At 41.8% G+C, this 16,028-nt stretch overlaps 1 protein-coding gene across 1 annotated transcript; it reads left to right on the top strand.

The window, feature by feature from the left end:
- The first annotated feature begins 839 nt into the window (after window positions 1–839).
- zc3h4 (zinc finger CCCH-type containing 4) lies at window positions 840–14,713 on the top strand. The gene is made up of 14 exons (XM_036561357.1): window positions 840–1,152; window positions 4,980–5,211; window positions 5,320–5,427; window positions 5,556–5,799; window positions 5,891–6,036; window positions 6,168–6,264; window positions 6,378–6,514; window positions 6,890–7,000; window positions 7,185–7,296; window positions 7,478–7,587; window positions 7,688–8,121; window positions 8,255–8,550; window positions 8,734–8,973; window positions 11,856–14,713. The coding sequence occupies exons 1-14, from the start codon at window positions 1,073–1,075 to the stop codon at window positions 13,451–13,453; spliced, it is 3,945 nt and encodes a 1,314-aa protein (XP_036417250.1). The 5' UTR covers window positions 840–1,072; the 3' UTR covers window positions 13,454–14,713.
- The last annotated feature ends 1,315 nt before the right edge of the window (window positions 14,714–16,028 follow it).

Raw genomic sequence — 16,028 nt, 5'->3', positions numbered from 1 at the left:
TTTTTTGACATAATCCAATTTAAATATATTCTAAATGTGTAATTTCATAGATCTCTTATTCAGTTTCTAATTATTTGTGCGTGAGTATCCAACACTTCAACAACTTTCATTTACTGGTAAACTCATGTAACGCAGACAAGCCTCTGTATTTGAGTCTTTCATTTTGACTTCTCTTACCCAGTTTGCTAGAAATATCCTACACTCTTAAAATGATGGTTCCACAAGGGCTCTTTAGTAAAGGGAAAGGTTCTAGTTGCAATCATGAGTTCTATTTGGCTTAAATGGTTCTTTGCATGGTGAAATGGTTCTTCAGATTGGAGAATGTGGTTTTTTGAAAATTTTTATTGCATATTTAGCATAGCCATATAAAACCATTTTCAAAAAGCTCTATATAGAACCATATGCAACACATTCTCTGTGAAGAAAAATTTCACCATGCAAAGAACCATTTGAGCATGGAACGGTTCTAAAGAGCAAGCATGGCTCTAAATAGAACCCTGGAAGAACCATCTTTCTTTAGAGCGTAGTAATCTCCATTTTTAGCCTTGAAGGACCCGTATTATCAGGACAGGTCTATGCAAAGTTTATATTAAATTATATTTAATGTCAAAATGTGAGAACAACGTCAAACTTTTGTCATTGTATTATTCACTTATCGGTGCTGTTCATCTCAGAAGTAACTAACGTAATGAATAACCTGTGTGTCTGTAACCGTTTTGTACCCTTTTACACAGTAAACCTCCACTTGAAGACTCCGCCCTCGCCGCCTTCAGTTCGTGGATTTTCGGCAATTACCGTGGCAACGTCACTCGGTTAACTCCGCCTCTTCTCGGCGGAGAAGAAGCGTCGCCATTTTAAGTGAATGAGTTTCATTTCACCACGCAACTGTAAGGACGGAGAGAACTTCAGGAACGTTTCAGCATGTTTCTCTTTTAAACTGTTCATGGGAATTAACTGCTATGAACTGAAACTCTTCCTTAAACCAATCAACCAGTAGATCAATGTGAAGTAACGCATAAGCCAGTTGAATCCTGAGTCGATTTTTTGCACTGAATGTAGTACGTTAGAGGAAATGGCTGTGGAAAGCATGACTGTCCATCCAAACTCCCCAACAGCCAACCACGAACACAACAGCCTTCTCACTGACGAAAGGTCGAGTAATATCATATTTCTATCCAACTATTTATTTATCCTTTGCTTTTTTAAACACAAAAAAGCATGGGTACTCTTTTGCTTTTTTTTTCTTTCAAGGGGATTAAAGTCGACTTTTCTGGGAAACAAGTACAGAGGTAACGAACGAACGCCATCTTGAATCGTTAACCTACAGACCGCAGCCTGGAAGTTCATTTAGCCGAAAATCAGGGATACGGTCCGAAATCTCGCCAGAGTTCAGAAAACCAGTCACTGCTCGAAGCGCTTTTCATCATCGAAGGATTCAGTGGCCACTAGGCAAAGAACATGGCTCATGAAATTCAGTCTTTCCTCAGTACAAAACCAAAGGACCAGAGTGAACAGTCCGTCAGTGCTCGCTGGATAGTTATTATTTTTATTTACGTTTTTTCTTTATTTGCTGCTTGTGAGTAACGTTACACCCGCGCGACTGAAACAATAGAGCACAAAACCGTAAAGAGTCACCGTTTTTGCTAAGTAGCTAGCTACGTATGCTAGCCCGAGTTAGCATGGTGCAGCTAAGGCCCTGTCGGTGTGAGCTAACGTTAGCTGATGAGTTATCAAATACAAAACGTGACGGAGTCTCACAGGCGATAGCTGTACCTATCTTAGCCACTTTCATAAGTGAATGACTACACTTATTCAAGCATCGATCTAATAAGCGTGTTAACGATTATACTGATTTTAGGCCTGCGTGATGGCTAACTTGTTTATAATTAGGTCGCATGTGCTTTGTTTTCTCGTGGAAGCTGGCCAACTTTAGCTAATGCTACAATAATCGGTTAGCTCTTAATGTTTGAGCCAAGCAGCTAACTAGATAATTTACATAGCTATAAAGTAGATAATGTACATAGCTATTGCTGAATAACTTTTTCACGAGTTAACTTGCCTGGCTCACGAGTTGCGCACAGTATTTTTTTTTATTTTTTATTAAGGCCTTAATACGATGTTGGATTATATCAGTTCGTATAAGTAACGTTCATGTTTGTTTTGCGTATTAATCGTAACCTAGATATAGTTATTACTATTAGTATTATTATATTATTAACCTCAATGGTTAGCAGTTAACGTTACATTATACTGTTAGAAGTATAACAGATTCCATCTTTATAAATCACTCAATTCAAGCTAGTGGTCATAAAGTCATGAAAAATATTGTAGACACAAACTGTTTCCAAGTAATGAAGTGATCCAAAGGTATCAAAGGTACTTTGGAAAAGACTATGAATTTGGACTAGTTTGGAATAGCCTTTTAAATTCAAATTTAAAAGATTATTGTGTTATGTTTTTGCTCCCATTAGGTTAGACTGTTTTTAGTCTGGCTTTAGAAGGAGCATGTATTTTCACAAACACCCTTTTGGTTCAGCACTTTCCCAAAGTCTCAGAAGCATTCAAGGTCCTAAAAGTGAATTAAAACACCAGTTTCACAATTTCACAGATTCCCAAAACTAGTAAGTTCTTACACACAGTGCAGGACTTGTCACCCCTTTTGTAGCTAGGATAAATTCCAGAAAAACATTACTTTCTGCTGCTTTTGAGCAGTGATATGGAGTATGTTCAATTCCTAGGATTCTACAGGCTGTAGGATCAGTAAGTGGTTCTGACAGTATTTGTCTTTAGTTGGAGTATGGCTTGTATTACTGTATGATAATGTGGTTTTAAAAAGTTATTATGTACCTCCTGATGCCCTGAATAGATTCCTCATAGCTTTTTTGGGAGCATGACCTGATTCCTCAGCTGTCTTGTCACTCACTGTTAAAAGCATGGTCAGATGAGGCCAGTTGTCTTTGTATATCTTACATTAATACTGTAGTGGCTCATTTGTATTGCATGTCAGTATATTCAAACTGTATACCATGATTTTGGGGGGTCTGATTTTAGTATTTCTTTTGAGATACTGGTCATCTTGCAAGTGACGAGTCATATGACTGAAATTGAAGTTTAGGTCATGAGAGACTTTTTGCACTTACTGTGAGGCAAACAGTACAAGGAGACGTCCAGCAGAACAAGTTTTGTTATTATAGGGAGAGCTGGATTTTTTTTTATTTGCTTGTGTTAAAAGAGATATTTGTAATATTTAAATGCAGTTGTAGTACATAGTTCAGTATTTTTATATATCATATATAGATGTAAACTGTTATGTGTTTTCACAGATTTTAAAAGTATCAGGACTCAGATTTTTAGAACTTAGCTAAGCCTCCAAAGTTTAAGTTTTAAGAGAATACTAAAAACATTGGTTGTGCACAGCTTGTCATTAAATGAGTTATACTCTACTAAAGGGAACAGAGAGGTAGCTGGTTAGTGGGAGTGAATTATTTGGAAGTAAATTACTTTGTTAGGATTGTCCATGCTGCCAAAGTAAGTGTTGAGCCAGTTGTTTTTCATAGTATGGGTTTGTTGTTTAGGGGTAGTTGTTAGCAAGTAATTAAGAAAACCATATTGGGTCATCATTAGTATTTGACAGGCTTTCAGGGCCTACAAGACAGCGCATTACTCAGCATGTTTTTATGAACTGCAGCTACATGGTAGCTGATCACAGAGTGCCTTATCAACTGTGAGTTAAACGTTAGGTGATTTGCAAAGTGGACATAATGTGGTTAAGCCATAGACCTACATGATTTCAGTGCTGAAACATGGCTGTTTACCTTTGTATCTAATGACAAACATTCACATTTGCGTCTGGGTTGTTCACACCAAATTGCTATTGATTAGGAAGTTTTAGTTGTTCAAGTAGAAGGGCTAAGCTGTATTAAATGTATTCTGTATGCATTTGTCATTGTATTTCATTTAAGTACACTTGTATTAAAGGGTAATCCGTATATATACAGTTCCACAAAATATTGTGTAGAACAATGTGGGCCACTGATCTAACACAACTGCACTGCAGCATTGCATCACCCAGCGTATCAGTAGATAAGCAGGTCTTTTGGTTAAATAGATCTCTTGCCCTTTTGAATACACCCTGTGTTGGTCTGGTGCTAGCCTGTAAACTGAAACAAAGCTTTTCTGAAAGTTAATTGTATTTTTATTTTTTTTTGCAGTATTTTATACTGAATGCAAGAGTGCGATTGTCATTTCTGAGGTCGGGAATGTTAAGCCTGCCCTTGTCAGTGCAACATTACGTTGCCTTTTGTTGCACTCTCGTGGGCTTTCCTTCTTCGAATTAGACTGTGGAAAGAGGCTACTTTGTGACTTCTTACACTGTGTATGGGCCTTATTTTAAATTCATTGGCCTGACACAGAAATGAGCGTTAGATAACTAGTGTAATGATTATGACTGTGGTAAATGTTTTCTTCAAGGCAGATCCTGCTCTGTACAACATAATCACTGCTTAGCAGTGCAAAGTCAGTACCCTGAAAACATCCAGTTAATCCCAAAGTCTGTAAATGACAATATGTGATAAAGATTGCAAACCATTTGAGCATAACCGTATGTGAAATGTTTACTTGGAAATAAAGTCTAACAGTTACCAGTTTGCTTTTCTTCAAAATACATTTTTCAGAGACTTGATCTGCTACATCAGGGCTGCCCAATCTTATCCGAAAGGGGCTAGTGTGGCTGCATGTTTTCGTTCCAACCAAGCAAGAGCACACTTGATCCACTGTTTGAAGACGAAGGCCTCTTGATTGAATACGTGGATGGTGTGCTCTTGCTTCTTTAGCACGGGATACGATTGGGCACACTTGTCCTACATACAGCATTTCCACTCAGTGAAGACAATATTTCACTTAACCACTGCTCTTCTTGTTCTAGAAGCTTTAGGTTGATGTTTCAGTCTAGTGATTCCCCAGTTCTGTGTGTGTAACAGGCGAGAGGATGGAGAGCTGGAGGAGGGAGAGCTTGAGGATGATGGAGGAGAGGTGGAGGTGCCCAGTGCTGAGGGACTGGAGCACGAAGAGAAGCCCCGACGCAGCAAGGAGCGCCATGGCAGTGACTCAGATGACGAGAAGGCCCACCGCCGCAAGAAGAAGAGAAAAAGGGAGAGAGAGCGAGAGAAGGAGAAGAGGAGGTCCAAAAAGAAACGGAAATCGAAACACAAGGTAAGTGTGTGTTTGCGTGTGATATCTTTTGTTTGAAGGTATTTCTTAAGAGTTTGTCAGGACCATCACAGATATGATCACTCATTTGTGCTGATCTGTGTTGTGTAGCGTCATGCCTCCTCCAGTGATGATCACTCAGACTACAGTGATGATTCTGACTACAGTCCCAGTGAGAAGCGAAAGTATCGGGAATACAGCCCTCAGTACCCACCCACGGTGAGTGGAATGCTTTATTTCTCCAATAATATCATCTCACTAATTGTAATTTTGCAATTGTGCAGATGTGGACGAACTGTATCTGCATGCCTGTTTGCCTCATGGATTATTTGTAATCTGTGTTCCAGTCTCATGGAGGCTACCCTCCTTCTCCTTCGGGTCATGGAGGACCCATGGGAAAGAAAGGCAGCTACATGTCAAGCAGGGACAAACAGGGCTATGGTGGCTACGATGAGTATGATGATGAGAACTATGAAGGCGAGGAGGATGAGGACATGGGTGATGATGACTATGATGATTTCACCAAGGAGCTTAATCAGTACCGCAAGGCCAAAGAGGGTGGAGGTGGATTGGGCAACCAGCGTGGAAGAGGTACCTCTAGAGAAGAAATATACCCTGGAAAACCTCTATATGCCAATTTATTTTGCACATCTTTCATTTTAATAAAACATTATTTTCACAGGTGGTAAAGGCCGGATAAAGAATATGAGAGGCCGTGGCAGAGGAGGGATGAGGGGTCGTGGGGGCAGAGGAGGAAGCCGAGGAAGAGGACGAGGCAAGATGGGAGAGAATGATGACGGGGATGGCATGTACGGAGATGATATGGAGGTAAATTCCAATGTACAAATTATTTATGATTAATCAGTGTTTTTTTGTTTCATTTTTTGTATTTGCAGACTCTGTTCATAGCTTTAACAAGTCTACACACTTACTGATATTTTTGCAATTGCATCTTATAGTATGGCGACGATGACTATGATAACATGGGGGATGATGATTATGATGATTACTCAAAAGAACTGAACCAGTACAGGAAATCCAAGGACAGAGGGCGTGGTGAGTTTTTAAACACTGACAGTAGTTCACCTTTTATTAGAGTTAAACTGTTAAGAGACTTCTGATGAAAGCATTTTTTCTTTGTTACTAAAGATTGTGGGTTTTTTCCCCAGGTTGTAAAGGTTTGCGAGGTCGTGGGAGGGGTAAAGGGGGACGAGGCATGAACCGGGGCAGAGGTAGAAATCGAGGGAGGGGCCGCGGAGGAGATCAAGGATACGATGAAGACAACGATGGAGATATGGACATGGGGGTAAGAAAAGTCTGCACATAGTTCTGTAAATCAGAGGTGTTTCTCACACAGAGTACAGTTTCAGTTCTAACACAGCTGATCCAGCTATTAAACGTTCATAGAATCATTGGAATATCAAAGATTCTGTGTTAATTACAGCCATAACCCCAGCCAGTTAAGACATTATTGCCCTTGTTCAGCTCAAGCACATCCAAGTCAGTTAGTCTCATACTCATTACCTGACCTGCATGTTTTGAGAACTGGAATATAGTAAATGTGGGTGGTCTAGCCTGGAGATGGGGAGCCACTGGTCTAGGCCATGAACTTTTTATAATATTGACCGTGGAAACTGAGAGTCCCTAGCCTTTTTGCTTAAGAGCATCCTGTGTCCTGTAGGATGGAGGAGGTGGCCCAAGGAAGCATGACCAGGACAAGCAAGGGAAGGAGGGGAAGGAATGGAAGGCCAAGACCATCTGCAAATACTACATTGAGGGTCGTTGCACCTGGGTAAGAACAGAAGCACTTGGGAGGCAGGATATTTTAGTATTATTTTATCAGTCTTTAAATGTTGAAACATTTAAGCAGTTACTAGTACTAAGCGTAGTTAAATGTATTAGATCACAATGTAAATATGTTTACTCTCCAGTGGTGAAAATAACTACTGTGCATATTCTTTTTATGTGACCAACAGGGGGAGCACTGCAACTTCAGTCATGACATTGAGTTGCCTAAGAAGAAAGAGCTTTGCAAGTTCTACATCACTGGCTACTGTGCTCGGGCTGAAAATTGTCCCTACATGCATGATATCCTTTACAATTTGTTTAATTATGTGACCTAATCAATCAAACTTGTCATTTACGCCAGCAAACTCAAACTTTTTTGTGATAAGTAAGTTTCCCTTGTGGTTCTGGTCTCACTTTAAAGACTGTGTAGCAGGAAAGTAGTATGCTCAGATCTGCAGATTATTCCTTGACTCTGAGTAACGTGACTTCCCCTGTAAGCTGTTTCACACTACAGGCAATTGTGTGAATGGAGATGACTGTATGTTCTCTCACGAACCTCTGACAGAGGACACACAAGAACTCCTGGACAAGGTGAGCCTCTTTATGTGCCACTGATAGAGAAGATACATACCCTCTGTTCTTATTTCTTGCTCCTGCATTGCTCAGTCTGAAAGGTTTACTGTTATTACAGATGCTGGCTGAGGATGCTGAGGCTGGTGCTGAGGATGAGAAGGAAGTGGAGGAGCTGAAAAAGCAAGGCATCAATCCCCTTCCTAAACCCCCTCCTGGTGTCGGCCTCCTCCCTACACCCCCAAGGCCTGGCCCAAACGATGCTTCTGCTCCAGGAGACTTTGGGATGCCTGGGCCAATACAAGGCAATGTGCCCCCTAATGGTCCTCCATGCCCTGGACCTGGCTCTGGGCCTGTAGCTGGGCCATGCCCTGGTCCCCCTCCCCCTTGTCCAGATGGAGCATCTTTTCCAGGATCACCAACCTCCAGTGTTCCACCTCAGCCACCCATGGGTCCGCCACCTCCTTGTGGAGGTAACGCGGGGAAGAAAATCCCATCCTTGTTTGAAATCGTGGTGAAACCCACTGGGCAGCTGGCGCAGAAACTGGGTGTCAGGTTTGTCATTTCTTTTTTTCCTTATAGCTGCTCTTGAGATGTAGATTCCCCCAGAATGTACGAAAAGTGAATTTAGGAATTTCTCCCTGTTGACAAGTTCAAAAATCACCCACCACTGAAAATGTCTTTGCAGAGGCCCAAATCCTGGCACTGCTACAGCAGGCACTGCAGGACCTCAGGGCCCCCCTGCAGGACCTCCACCTCGTTTTCCTGGTCCACCACCACCAGGACATGTGGGACCAAATGGGCCTCATGAAATGCCACCCATGGGCCCACCAAACATGAGCCAAGGTCCCCCAATGATGCCGAACTTTGGTGCAGGAGAAGGACCTCCAAACCAGGCCATGATGCCCCCTGGGGGTCGCAGTTTTTATGACAATTTCTACCAGCAGCAGCAAAGCATGGGAATAGAAGGGGAAGAAGAAGAGGGTGAGCTGATGTTTTCTGCTACAAATGATGACTAGTTATCATTGACCAGAGAAATAGATCATAACTAAGTCTAAAACCAGTATATTTTTAAAAAGTTAAATTGTATAAATTGATAAGTTCAGTTGATGTGTCGTACGATTTATTTTCGAGTACACCGTGTTTACTTTCTGCCATCTGCTGCAGGTGACAGCTACCAGGGAGCAGCTGGTGGAAACTTCAGTGACCAGTCCCCAGGGAATCAGAACTCTGGGAACATGGAGGGTGCAGCCAATGGAGGATCAGCTAATCAGTCCACGTTGACTGTTCCAGACTTCCTGCCTCCAGCACAGCGTGTGCTCTTCATGAGGATCCAACAGAAGCAGCAGGAAGAGGAGGAAAGGGCCAGGAGACTAGCTGAAGGAGGGGTTGAAAGAGACAATGAAGGTACAGGTGATTGCACACTTACACACTCAGCCATAGCAATTTACATAAGAGATTATCCAAATGTGATAAAACTGCTTTGAGCATCACGTCATCAAATAGCACAGAAATTACACAATTGCCCTATGAATGTGACTGACAGAAATTGTACCAAAACGTGCTAAAGAAAAGATGGTGCAGTACTTTGTAAAAATCTTTTTAAAACGCCTGTTCGGTTGATTTGTCAGTACTTTTCAAAAATGGTCATACTGTCATGTTATATAGATAGTTATATAGATAATAATCAGATATAACAGTACTTAACAATTTAGCATTAAAAGCCTTGGTAAATGTTAATGTAAAAGTTGTGTGCTTCTTAGCACAGGCATACTGTAGCCTTTACGTGTTACTGATGCACAATGTTATTCATTCCCATTACTGCCACCTTATTTGATAAATACCTTTACTCTTATTTTTGTAATGATTCATTTGATAACTTAAGGCTGTTTATCGTGTTGTAAAATAAGAGGTTGGCTTACAGTCAGTTTTTGCAAGTCTTTAAATGGTCTCATATATATATATATATATATATATATATATATATATATATATATATATATGTATATATATATATATATATATATATATATATATAATTACTGATTTACTGTGATGAGATTATTGTTTGAAACATCTCAAGCACAGACTTGAACATCACAAACAAAACAAAAATACATGTAGTAGGCTGTGAGCTCAGCCTTGAAAACTTTCATTATATCTATCCCTGGCGAGGAAATACATTCTTTTTTGAATATACATCTGAACTCTTTACAGGGGAAAAATGTTGCCAATAAAGATTTTGCAAGTTTGTCTAAAAATAAAGTTAAACTTGCATTACGTACAGGCAAAATGCCAGGACAGCTATACAGAGAAATACAGGCTCATCTATGATACGTCAGAAGGAAGCAGGCCAATCATATTAGTTGTCGAGGCGGGACAAAACCAGAGCCTAAACATGATTACACATGGAACGCAGCAGATTGCTGCAAAAGCACCTTTTATGCCAAAATTGTATTTATCTTTGATTTCCATGAATTGCAAGAAGAAGAATACAAAATATATAAGAGCATATATTTTGTATAAAAAATACCGAAGTATTGATTTAAGTGTCAAAAATGTCTGTCAATACATATTTAATGTCTTCTGAACACATCTGTGACCTACTTTTCTCATGTTACTCATCTTGACTGGTTCCAACCCCTGTAGTGTAATGAATTGATAAAATACAAACATTGTTCTTGTACGTAGCACAGTGACAGCAGGAATCAGTCTAAGGCTGCTGCAGATGAGGCTAATGCATCCGAGTTTTATGTCTTCTCTGAGTCTTGGCTCACTGAGCTGTAGTTAAATGTCCTGTCTAGTTGAAAGCCAGACATACACTGGTTTTAGAAATGTTGTTCTTTGATGACGCTCACTGTTTGAACGTTTGAGCAGACTGTCATGTATGGATAAAGCCTACGATTTATATACTCACAGTGTACGGTCCGTGCTAATATGAACCACAGCCCCTACAGACAGCTCTGTCTCTGTGGACAATTTAAAATAAACCTGTTTCATTCAAAATAACATGCTGCATGCAGAGTACTGAGCGAACGCACTGTGCACTGAACACTGAAGCTGAACCAGGCAGTAATGTACACGGTAGGACAATATGGTCTCTCTACATCCTATTTTCCAAAAAAAATCACCCTATTAGCGTTTATGCTTCGTAATTCAATCAAGCAGAGTAAAGTCGGCATATGCAGACATAGGTAGCAAATGTCTCTTTTGCCTCTATTTAACTGGTCAACGTGTCTCTACCTATATTGGGAAAGCAGTTGTGATTGTGTTTAAAACAGGCTAAAGTCACACGGTGTAAGTCTGGTGGGAGTATACTAAGGTCGAATGTTTAAAGTGACTGACGGCCTTGTATACGAATGTCACAAAGTCAATAACACTCCTCTGTGTGAGCAGAGCCTCCTTCACTGCGTTTGTTTATTAGCGCGGCAGCTACGCTCTGCTTGTGTCACACGGTATCAGCGGGTATCACAGTGTTGCTATCAGTGAATGAGAAATGAGCATGCTGTCAGCCTGATACCGGGCACCAGAATTGATATCGGTGCATCCCTACTAAAAAGTGAAGTATGGAATAGTGAGTTTTTACTCAGCTCTGAGCCAGGGATCGCTAAGTTAAAAAACTAAAGCAGATAGTGAAATCTGGCCCACCACCTATAGGGGGTACAGTTGCATAAAGACTCCTAGTGATCTTGCTAATATTATAATTCATAATATGCTGCTGTTTTACTTTATCTTTGTAAACATACTTAAAATCAAACAAAACATTTTTTTCTGGTACAAAAAAATCGAAAGAAAAATCGGAGTCACTATGATCAATTACAAACCTTTCCAGGGTAATTTAGATTAGAGGCTGGTTGGGAAGGAAACATGGAGGACAGTTCTCTGCGTGATGCTATCCAGGAACTCTTAAGACTGTAAACATCCTCTGTTCTTGAATTAGCAGTCTCATTAAAGACACTTTAGCGTCTTTTCACTAGAGGGCACTATTGGTCATCCACAAAAATGTGAATGGAATGATGTAAAGGAGACTTACCTGTGCAAGGACAAACAACAAGGTGTTGGGTAGTTCTGGAAAACCATGGCACTGAGCAATTTAGTGTTTTTATTGTTGCTGTAACATACTGAACACATGAATGGCAAAATCAATTTTTTGTAAAGCAGGTAAGTTCTAGAGTGCATGTCCTGTGGCCCAACTGGACTAGAAGTAAGATGTAGACTAGATGTAATGTAGATGGAGGGACTCATTTCTGTTAAGCTTGTGCTAATGCTATTGGCTCTTTTTATTCCAGGAGATTCAGCCAATTGGTATTCTAGTGAAGATGAAGATGGAGGCGGAAGTGTCACATCGATTTTGAAAACCTTACGACAGCAAAGCCAAGCCCAGGGTCCGCCAAAGCCTGAGGGGGCTCCCACTGACCCCCGGCTGCAGAAGGCCCATGCTGCGCAGGCCTCCAGCCGACCAGCAGATCCCAGGCTCACACGTGACCCTCGCTTATGCCGCAACACTGACTCCTCTCAAACCCCAGAGCACAATCCCTCCTCCTCTCCATCTTCCTCTGCACCTGCAGACCCCCGCCTCGCCCGCCAGGCCACCACTAAATCAGAGCCTCCGCTTGTGTATAAACCCCCACCCCTGGTCCCTGCTGCTACTGAGGAGGAGGAGGCAGAGAGGGTCCTAAGAGACAAGCCTGTCCCCATCCCTCTGGATCCTTTAATGGGTATGGCTCTACGAGACCCCCGTTCCCAACTTCAGCAGTTTAGCCACATCAAGAAAGATCTAGTACTGAATAAGCCTTCTTTCGCTAAGGCAGTGTTGTGGAGTCCTGAGGACCTCATCCCAATCCCCATGCCTAAGCAGGACTTCCTCCCGTTGCCTCCTGGCATCCCCCCGGTCTCTGCCATGGACCCTCGTCTGTCCCGTGCCCAGCAACAGCTCCACACAGCTCCACCTACTTCCCTGCCTAGTTCAGTGCCCCCTGCTGAGCAGCCTGGTCAGTCTTCATCCTCCCTCCCAGACTTTAAGCTGCTGTCTCGTATCCTTAAGACTGTAAATGCCACCTCTTCTGGCCCTTCTCAAGTCGTGCCGCCCATGGCCCCTGTATCAGTTCCTGCCGAGAAGCCTGTAGACCCTCGTATGGCACGCAAGGCTGTCGCTGACCCTCGCCTCCAGCCACAAAAATCTGCCCTGAAGCAGCCCTCAGAACCTCCAGTCCCACAGGTCTCTGCATCATCTGGCCCTTCTGCTCCAACTTCCCCAACCCCCACAATAGCGCCCTACGACCCACGCCTGTTGTCAGCAGGAGGTGCAGGCAGAGGAGTTGGATCAGGCAATTCAGGTGCTGGCAGCAGCGTCCTGAGCAGCATCAGTCTGTATGATCCACGGACACAGAGTTCAGACAAATCCGAGAGTTCAGAAGCCGCTGCCCCTGCCCCCGCCCCTGAATCCAAACCCAGTGACAGTACAGCTGCTTCAGCTAAGCCAAAGGCCAAAGAGCCGCTGTTTGTCCGCAAGTCTGCTCTGGACCAGCCAGAACCAGAGAAAAATAGCGGGGAGCCAACCACTGACCGTTACAATAGCTATAACCGACCGCGGCCCAAACCTGCACCCTCCCCTAGTGCGGGAGCCACGGGTGGAGCCCCTGCAGCTGGGGGGCCCAACCAAACTGGACAGGGTCCGACTGGAGCTGCAGAGCAGCCAGCAGGAGTCCACAACCTGCCTGTGTCCACGCTCTTCAGCATGGTGAAGCAGGCAAGTAAGCCCAGTGGCTCTGGCAGCCCTTTTGGAGGTAACAGCCCCGCACAGCCAGACACTGCGGAGCAGGACAATGCCTCTCTTAAAGACGTTTTTAAAGGCTTTGACCCCACAGCCTCACCTTTCTGTCAGTGAACTCGTACCCACAGCTCCAACACCGGGGCAGCGTGAAACTGTAAGACTTTAAGGAGCATTTGGCTTTGGTGTTGCCCTGTGTGCAAGGAGAGCACCCCCTGCCATGTCATGCATTTTGCCACAGTATTGACAGAGAAATTTCTATGAACCAGGGTTTCGGTTGGGAGGGAATATGTCGAGCTTATATGACCAGGAAAGAAGAAAAATATAAATATATGTCTATTTTAAAACCAAATGAGAAAACATGTAAGATGTATTCATTTTAAATCCTTCTCAAAGTGGAAGAATAAATTTGGGCTTTTGAAAGGAGACATATTTTCATTAGTGTGCGGTCTACAGTCTATAGGCTCTGATTTAGACGATTTAGTTGGAGGAAGACCCGAGCACCCTGCCATTGTAAACTCCTTGTCTGTCAGCCCCTTCACTCTGACAGACCCCAAATGGTGTAGCCTGGAGAATCTTATCTTTGAGAGGAGGGCACGGGCAGGTCAGGATCCCCTTCTCCTCATACTGTCAGTTTTGCACCAGGACAAATCCATGTGAATATTTACTGCCACTCCCTTGCTTTAACTGGACAATGTCAGCAGCCTTGTGTTCCTGCTTCTCGTCGCCTGTGGGTGATTTAAATTCTTTTAGCTCTGTTTTAGCTATCCCCTTGTCTGCACTCAGTTTAGTCTAGTTTAGGCCCTCGTTTTGTTTTTCTACTTAGTTTTTTTCTTTTTTTTTTTTAATGTCTGTTTATGGGCACCTTCCTTATGCTTGGGGCTCTCAGCCTCCCACGCCGAGTAACAAAACTGCATAACTGAAACCTACATCTGTTAAAAGTGTTTGTCACATGTGAAGTTGTTTTAATTTATTTTTTATACTTATGAGAAATCTGCTCTTTTTTTCTTTGTCACGTTGCAGTAGAATCTAATCATTATATATACATATGTGTACAGTATATAAATATATATATTTTCCCATTGCGTTGTAAATGGATTTGAGATGTGTGACAGCGAAAGGGGCACAGAAGATTATGTAATGCTTTGTCTTGAACCCAGTTGTTTCCATCTTGCCCTGAAACACGATTTTTCATGAGGACTGCATAAGAGCATCAGCTTTTTTCTTTTGTTTGTGTTTTGTTTGGGTTTGCCCTGGCAAAAGACTGCTTTGTATATTGAAAAGTGTCCATATTCGACAAGAGGTAACATTTTGTAACCATTCAATGTAGGTAAGGTTGTGAAGTATTTAATAAAGGCAATACCAGATTGAACGTGATGTGGGTCTGAAAGAGTTCACTAAGTAGGGAGAAAAAATCTTGTGTCATTGTTATTGATATGATTTGCTGTCTCTCAACCTCATGAGTCATTTCCCCTTTTCCCAGCCATGTACACACCCTCCTCCATTATGAATAAGTCATCACTCCATTCATGCCTGTCACAAAAATCCCAGCATTAGTCTGCAAACCAAGGACAATTAATGACTGATCTCTTTGGAAATGAAAATTCCCAAACAAATCACTTCAAGTGAAAAGCATGGAAATTGATGGATGTGTACCAAGAAAGAGAATGCTTTTGGTTTCAGTGAAACATCTGCCAAATGTTTAATGTTTAGAGTCTTAATAACATTGTTGGTTTCAATTTACCTGGAAGCAAATTGTGGCTTCTCATAGTAAACGGAAGTAATGAGAAAAGATTTTTGACTTGTTTTTTTAATGTAGTGCTTCACAAACAGTCATAAATTCAAAGTTTTTCCCCCACCCAGTACCACGTTTTAAATTTGGCACCACCAGGTTTTTATGAGGCAGCAATAACTCTAAGCAGGGGGAGCTGGCCTGGAATAAAATATCAGCTAAATTTGGTTTATGAACCTATAAAGCACTATTGTGGCTACTTTAGTTTTCCTTTGTTTAAAACTTCAGCACTGTAATTGTCAAGCATGCAAAGCCTTTCTGTGAATCAGCCTGTCTGCTTGTCAGTCTTGCCTCTTCGTTACTGATTTAAAGACACTTAGAGCAGAGCCTTTGCGAGAATTCAACGTTGTTTATTTTTACCTGTAATCCTCTTAAGGCAACATTGTATGGAGGGAAGGCTCGAGTATATATAGCATTCTTGATCTTCTTACAGTTGAAATGGGTCATTCAGAGGTGTCTCTTCTTACGCTGGTAGTACTTGGGAATCAGCCTGCCTTTTGCCTCTTTTTTCCACTGTAGTAGAGGACAACCTTCTTTAGCTAGATGAGTTAGTTTTGTAGGCTCTAGTTGTGTAGCAGAGCCACACTATTGTTAAAGCAACTAGTTTAACTCACTCAAGTAGAATTTTGATAGGTTTGTATTTTCCTGAGGACTTTCAAGTGGTAATTTTAGTTCTATCTATGTGAGGAATCTGTTTAACTCATTTATATAAATTATAGTTTACATAAACTTACACAAATTATATAAGTTATATAAATACGTAATTTATTTATAAATAAATACATACATAGTTGCTTTTTGAGTTTAATTTCGTAATTAATGTCATGTTGGTGACAGCATCAATACTGCTTTATAACTGGTCCTGTCTCTCACTTCGGAACTTAATCATTTTACTTCAGA

Source organism: Colossoma macropomum, unplaced genomic scaffold (genome assembly GCF_904425465.1).
Source record: "Colossoma macropomum unplaced genomic scaffold, Colossoma_macropomum, whole genome shotgun sequence".
Classification (NCBI taxonomy): Eukaryota; Metazoa; Chordata; class Actinopteri; order Characiformes; family Serrasalmidae; genus Colossoma; species Colossoma macropomum.
Note: the sequence above shows the minus strand (reverse complement) of the source record. Positions and strands in the feature narration are given on the sequence as shown.